General features: G+C 28.8%; 1 protein-coding gene across 2 annotated transcripts in view; it reads right to left on the bottom strand.

The window, feature by feature from the left end:
* Nucleotides 1-7,804, bottom strand: part of LOC111640622 (PH-interacting protein-like) — an 88,574-nt gene that overhangs the window by 46,090 nt on the left and 34,680 nt on the right. For both annotated transcript variants that reach the window (XM_023386660.1, XM_023386659.1), the window contains exons 5-7: nucleotides 6,694-6,844; nucleotides 2,671-2,775; nucleotides 821-981 (exon numbers count right to left, since the gene is read on the bottom strand). In XM_023386660.1, the coding sequence (XP_023242428.1) occupies nucleotides 821-981; nucleotides 2,671-2,775; nucleotides 6,694-6,844 (417 nt within the window). The remainder of the gene's footprint in view (nucleotides 1-820; nucleotides 982-2,670; nucleotides 2,776-6,693; nucleotides 6,845-7,804) is intronic.

Raw genomic sequence — 7,804 nt, forward strand, 5'->3', positions numbered from 1 at the left:
AGAGATTTCTATCGTTACTATCGTCTGTACAGTGTTATATATAAATTAGGTACTGTACATATAATTATATATTAATTATATATAAATTAGGTACTGTATATATAATTATATATTAACTTAATTTATTGTAACTTTATTATAATTATATATATATACTTTCCGTTGTCCAGCACCATGCTACGGAGAGTTTAGGCGAGTAAGTTGAGTTTACTATCGTCTGTACAGTATGTAAATTAGGCACCGTAAGTCTAATACAGTACTGTACTTTTATACATTTCTTGTGAAAGAAACACTTCTTATTCAACGTCCATAAAAATTATTTATATTAATGATGTCTCCAAAGTTCAACAAAGTTTTCGCAGAAAAATAACATATCAAAAATTGCGGCCGCGGTTTGGTGCGTTGCTCCGCGACGAAAACAAGCTTGAGCAATGGCGATGTCGAATGGTGCACATTTGGTAAGTAATCCTACAATTTTTTGTTTATAGCATAGTTTATATGGATTATTCCCAAAAAATATATATGTATTTTGGAAATGTTGAGTCGAATTAGTCTAGAATCGATTAATTTTATGGAAGAAAACCTTTCAAACAGCTGTAGTCCGTAAACTTCACACGTGTCGGGCTGTGATTGGAAGGACTCGTAAGAAATCGATTCATAAAGAACGGAGCGTATCTACCGTGTTATAGGAGGGTCGACTGTACTCTCCATTGTGAGACATATAAATATTGGACTTTCCCATTCTATTACTCCCATCATTATTCTAATTATTCAAAAAACAACAATCCTAAAACATTTACAAAAACTTCTTAAACCTTACCGTAATGATATACTTTCCACTACGATCAAATAATACACAATAAACAGATGAAAGATGACCCAAAAGACGACGATACATTTGTTTCCTTGAATAAAGCCGATATGGAAAGGAATGCATTCGACTGGATGGACCACTAATTTCTCTAGCCACAAGTACTTGAGCTGTTAATAGAATTTAAAATAATTGTATATTCACTTAGTATTATAACATTTTAGTTCAAAATCTTATTTATATTTAATTAATATACATTTATAAAATTTATTTTAAAAAATGAATAGGAGAAAGGGCTTAGATTACAAACATCTATCTTTTCTAAATCTCATTATCTTAATTCTGTTTTTACTACATTTTAAATTCCCTAAAATTCTATTTTTCATTCTTTTGATTATAATATTCATCTAAATGTCTAAATTATTTGAATATTAAAATTGAATTTATTAATTATTTCAGACAGTTTAAATAGCATTTAAATCCTAACTTCATTTATTTTTAACATTTAAATGTCCTTCAAGCCTGTCCAAACACATCTAGCACTGATATATATGAATGAAATGTAATTTAACTGGTTTTCACGAATCCAGTTATTTTAGTTCATGAGCACTATCACAGGTGTTATATAGTTCATAATCATTCATAATTAGAAATGATGTACCTCAAATTAGTTTCACTTTATTATAACCTATATTACTAATACTTTTTCATAATTTATTTTTCATTTGATTGAACATTTATTTATAATAATTTTAAATAAAAAAATTCTGAAATTGGTTATGTTTTTTTCCCAAATTTGACCTAAAAGTTAATTTATTTCTATTTATTTATTTATGCATTTCAAAAATTCCCTTTATTAGCAGTTTTTAAATTTAACCATTAGAAGTCAGATTTCTTTGCAAGTAGTTTCATGTTATAATTTATTGTGTTTAAAAAGTTATTAAATTTTTGTAAAATTTCTGTACAATTTTTATTTAATTATTTATTTACATGCAATTAAAAAATTTAGGCTAATGAATAATTTTAAAAGGATTTTACTAGAAGGTCATATATTTTTGATGATAATATCAGATTATATTTTTTTAGTAGTCCTTCAAATTTAATATATAAATTTAAATTCAATATTATAATATATATTGAAATGTTTTCCATTAAATACTTCTTTTTAATTATAATTTTCATAGCAATTTTTTCATTATTTATTTTCTCTTATAGTCAAAGTGCTGCATAAATAATTTTTACTAGATAAGTATACATTCTTATGTGCACATTCTAACAGCATGCACATAAAAATTAAATGTTGATAGAATACAAATTTCTTTATAATTACAAAATTATTATTATTATTCATAATAATGAAATTTATGATAATAAAATGTTATCATTTCTCACAGCATATTACTGTACTCATTACAATTTAACTCATCCAACATGTCTGACAACTTCAACCTGTTACCCCACTAACCTCAACAGGACCTGAATATATTTAACAATTTTATTAAATGATAAAGCAGAAAACATAATTTTTATGTTTAAATGTTAAAACTGCCAGAATATTTGGAATGTATTTAATATTAATAAAGAGTAAATATAATTTTTCTCATAATGATAGGAAATTATAAATATTTTAAAATATAAGTTTAACATTTTACTAATTCATTTTCAATTTGTTAGATACATAGTTTAAATGTAAGTACATTTATTTATTAAAATTTAGACAAAATGTTCTTTAAAATCCATTAAAATTATATAATTATGTTTTCTCTGTGTAACTTTAAAAGGTTAGCAGTAAAAAAAAAAAAATACTAACTATCAAATATATAACAAATTTAATAGATTTCTTTCTTATAAATACTCACTAATATTAGGAGGATAATTATGTAAAACTTCTTTTGAGGGAAATGGTGGATATCCATGACGACGAACAATAAGACTTGCTGAAGTAAATTTTGGTCTTAATAATTCTGAAATATAAAAATATATAAAATACATAAATAAACTAGTACAAATCCCATTATCTCATCATATAATTTAATTCATATACAGTGGTGCCTCGTATAATGTACGCTTCGAATAACGGATGCTGCGAATAACGGACTTTCTGTTTGGCCATTACGTGACTCGAGCAACGAACTGGTTGCAGACAACGGACTTTCCGTTCGGCAGTTACGTGAGGCGACCAATGGACTTTCTACGAACAAGTGCGAATGATGTTTCCATGCTTTTGCCGTTGCCAATGACAATATGTTATTTTTATAATATATTAGTATTATTAGAATATATTATCAGTATATCTGAAGTACAGAGTGTTATGATTAGGCTTGCTCCCTTGTTTATTAGGTACATCAACACAGTGCAGGGTATTTACATTTATTCAAGTGTTATGCAAATCATGGCTTCTAAAAAAACAGAAAAGTGATTTCAATTGAAACAATGCTAGAAATCATCAGAAGGAGTGAAAGTTGACAAAAAATTCCTTGTCGAATGGGGAGAGGTTCAGGAGTTTACCAACACTCATTATCCAAACAGAGCTGAGACCAACAGGATCAATGATCTCTACAATGACACTCTTGCCTCTCATTTCCAACAGGTGTTGAAGAAGAGAGAGAAACAGACCACATTGGACATGTTTTTCAAGAAGCCAGCAGGGAAAAAACAAAGAATGGAACAAGAGGAGTTGACCCTGCAAGCTCCGGTAGACTCTCCTGAATCTGAATCCGATTAAAAAACAATAAAAAAGAAGACCCGCTGCAATGTGTAAAAAGTCTGTATCTGTATGACTATGTGAAGAAAGTGGTCCTCCACCTCCTCCCCCAACATCTGACTACCCGGCATAATTGGTGACTGCTCCATTTTCATTTTTTATGGTACAGTATGGTTATTTTATGCTGCGAAACGAATTATATGTTTTAACGTGTATTTCTATGGGAAAATGCGTTTCGTATAACGGACTATTCACTTAACGGACGTGCACCTGGAACAAATTGAGTACGTTATACGAGGAACCACTGTATATTACAAATATTTAGAATCAATCTACAAAATTTCATTGATTAAAAATTTCTTATATTATTTTGAACAACAATCTCTATTTATTATTCTAGTATAGGAAATAATTTCCTAATGGATGGAGCACAATTTTCAATTATTATTATTCAATCTATATGCAACACTTTACTTTCACTCTTACACTTTCCATCCAGGGCGATCATGTGGCAGTGGTGAGGGATGGATATATCCATTAAATTCTTTTGGGGATATTGCCAAAAACTACCATGAAAAAAATTCACATAAAAAATGAATTATGTAACAATAAAAAAAAAGATTTTTCTTTACTAGACATAACTGTTTACAAAATCTTTTTCCAAAATGGTAATGAGAAAAAAATGCGTGGAAAAATACTTCAAAAATTTTCCACATTTATTCTCCACTACTTTGGGGTAGCACCATACCTCACTATCCCACTGCTGAAAGATTAAAATAGTATAATTTTACCATATTTTCATGGAATGACTAGCATATTGATCTATCGGGGAGACCATGAAATCAGATATTTCCATATGGTAAAAACTAACATGCTGGTTTATCCCGAGAAAATGTCAGCATGCCAGTTTAAGTGAAGTTATAGATCCTTCTCTAGAGGATGCATTAAAACAAATAAACAAGTTACATCACATAAAAATAAAGAAGCTTTTATTCTAAAACTGTGAAACTGTCAGCATTACACCAAAAACTATGATTATACATTTAATTTCTTCATTTTGTCTTCTTTCTAACAATGTAAAATACTCTTGGAATGCCAAAAGTGCTTTTTTTATGTGTATTTCATTGTTATTTGATTCAAAAACCCAAAAATAACATATTAAATTTTATAAACTGCAGTAAATTATCTTGACTTATACACCAATTAACATCTGCTTTGTAGGAGATGTAATTTGAGAGAAAGCTGTTATTTTTAAGGTCAGAGTAGATCATCAGTGCAACCCACACTGACTAACTTCTAATACTACTAATGTCAATAAGCTGTTAATTCTTTTATTGCACTGTAAACAAAAACTCTCTTCCTGATTTTGTCAGTCAAATTATATTATTATTTTATTGTAATCAAAAGAATGTTTTCTTTAACATTTAATTAACAACTAATTTTGTTACATCCAATTAATTTTATTTTTAGTCGCAGTTTAACCAGCATATCAGGTATCCCCGGGAATTCCAGCATGCTAATCTTCCCCAGTTTTATGTGACATACCAGTCATTCCACAAAAATATGATATATAAAAACTCAACACAATTACAAAAATATGCAAGAACTTTCAACAGGAAACATTTGTCTTCTTTGGGCATACATATTTGAATTTTGACTATGTATGTGTGAAGATAACTGAATTGTTTCCTGTCAAAATCACTTGTATGTTTTTGTAATGGTATTAAGTTTTTATTAAAAATATACTATTTTAACATCAGAATTCAGTGTTTCTTTCAATTAACATCTCTGATGTAAAGTGCTACTTGCTCTTTGTTTTAAGTAAAGTAAGATGTCAGAATGAGAAAACTGTGGAATAACCAAAATGCATTTGTCATACTAAAATTTCATTCCACTGAAATATAGTCAAAATGCCAGAATGTTGAAAAGTTATTTGAAAATAAAAAATTTTTATACCCTGAAGGCAAAAAATCTTAAAAAATTAGTTTTCCAGAACAGCAATTTAAAGTAAATTTTACTCTTTTAAAATTCTATAAAAAAAATCACAATGAACTGACAATTTATTTTTGATTCTCTTATCACATGGTTACTAAGAGACATCATCATCAGTTCAGCTAAACTCACAACTAAATGGCCAGCTTATGAGGCAAAAGATCCAATATATCCCAGTCAACCCACCCCTGAAAAATTCTCAACCAATTTAGACTTGTAACCAGATTCACAGGACAGCAAGAGCTGGCTGACCTTTTCTAGCACAACTCTCTGGCTGTTTACATTCATAACTGAAAATGTATTATCAGTATTGTCTTAAACAAATAGCTGATGCAAATTTTTGTTTTTGTATGAATTCTGAGGTTCCACTGTTGCTTCTGAAGTGGCGTTGAAGTTGGTAGTGGTGGAGTAACGACATTTCTTGTTATTTTTAAAGCAAATAACAGACCCGCTGCAATGTGTAAAAAGTCTGTATCTGTATGACTATGTGAAGAAAGTGTTCCTCCACCTCCTCCCCCCAACATCTGACTACCCAGCATAATTGGTGACTGTTCCATTTTCATTTTTTATGGTACAGTATGGTTATTTTATGCTGCAAAACGAATTATATGTTTTATGTACTATGTCAAAACATAGTAGTAAATCTTGCAGTGGAGAAAAATGCAAGAAATGTCACTCTATTACCATGGAAACTAAACTGGACATTATAAAACTAAGTGCTTTAGATGGAAAAAACTGTTTGAAACACCTGCTACTAAGCAGTAGCAAATGGGTAAATGAGCATAATGTATTCTATTAAGTACATCAAAGTATAAATACTAACAGTAAATGGTTACTATGTACACAAATGTACTTTATAGGTTAGTTTTTGACTTACGACATAACCTCGAGAACCTAACCAGTTCGTAATTAGGGGAGCACCTGTATATCTATAAATAAAACTTATTAAAACACAAGTCTGATGTACATGTATTATAATGTACAACATAATGAAATAAACATAAATAAATACATGAAAGCAAAAATTTGAAATTATATTAGTAATAGAGAAATATTATTATATAGAAAATTTAAATTCAAACACTTAAAATACATAGTAAAGTCAATGTGATAATAAAAAGTAAAAATTACATTAAGTATATGAATATAACTTAAAAAGAATTCAAAGTATTTTGATTTCCTTTACCTTCTTTTGATCTAAGAAGTGACTGATATCCAGCACTAAGTAATGACTTCACACCAGTTATATTAGATGTAACTTCTTTATCTAGTATGGGTCCAATTCTAGCACAAATTTTAAGTAAATAGTCATTTGCTATATGAGGACAACTTTCATCCTGAAAACGTACAAATAATAGTTTTTCATTAAAAACTGTTAAAATGCTACTGAATTAAAACATTTTTATTTAGATCTTACTAAGTAATTAAATAAACACACAAATATCCTAATGTTCACACAAAATTCTATCAGAAAAAATTATTTTGGTGCTGGATAGGATCCAACACAAAAAAGGATCCTACCTGAATCCAAAACATTTTACAAATATTAATACACAAAGAACAAATTAATTTTAATTATTATACCAAGACTTCCATTTAAATTATATATATGTATAACATCTTACAAAATATTCTGTCTTTTCTTATTATAGGTTAAATTAGTAACATCAATAATTCTTAATTATGATATTCTCATAAACTTAATGAAAAGAATAAAAATTTTTGTCAGTATAAATCTTATTATTTTGTAAAATTGCTTTATAGAATAAATGTGGGTTGTCTGGAACAAGCAATAAACTTCCTAAGCTTTATAATTTTGCATTTGCTTAAAAAAACACTGTGTATTAAATTTCACAAATATAAAATTATAATGAATATTAAATATTGACAATTTTCAACATAACTAATGCAAACAACATTAAATTCCTCAAATAATAATAACTTCCAAATTATATGTACCGTGTTTCCCCGAAAATAAGACAGTGTCTTATATTAATTTTTGCTCTAAAAAGTGCGCTAGGTCTTATTTTAAGGGAATGTCTTATTTTTTCCAGGAAGAAGAATTCACATTTATTATTGAACAAAAAAATTTCCAAGTCGAACTTAGACGAGAGTGACGTATATCCGGGGTGTCGAACTGTCGCCTTTTTATAGTGTCAACATCGGACTCGATGACCAATTAGTGCTTACTGAACCGTAGCACTATGCAAATGTCATGTGGCGTGATTCCCGGCCGACCAATTAGCCATCACCAGCCGTAACGTTATGCAAATCTGTGATTCCCAAGCCATAGTCTT

This window comes from Centruroides sculpturatus, unplaced genomic scaffold (assembly GCF_000671375.1).
Source record: "Centruroides sculpturatus isolate CEXI.00-Female unplaced genomic scaffold, Cexi_2.0 scaffold1160, whole genome shotgun sequence".
NCBI lineage: Eukaryota > Metazoa > Arthropoda > Arachnida > Scorpiones > Buthidae > Centruroides > Centruroides sculpturatus.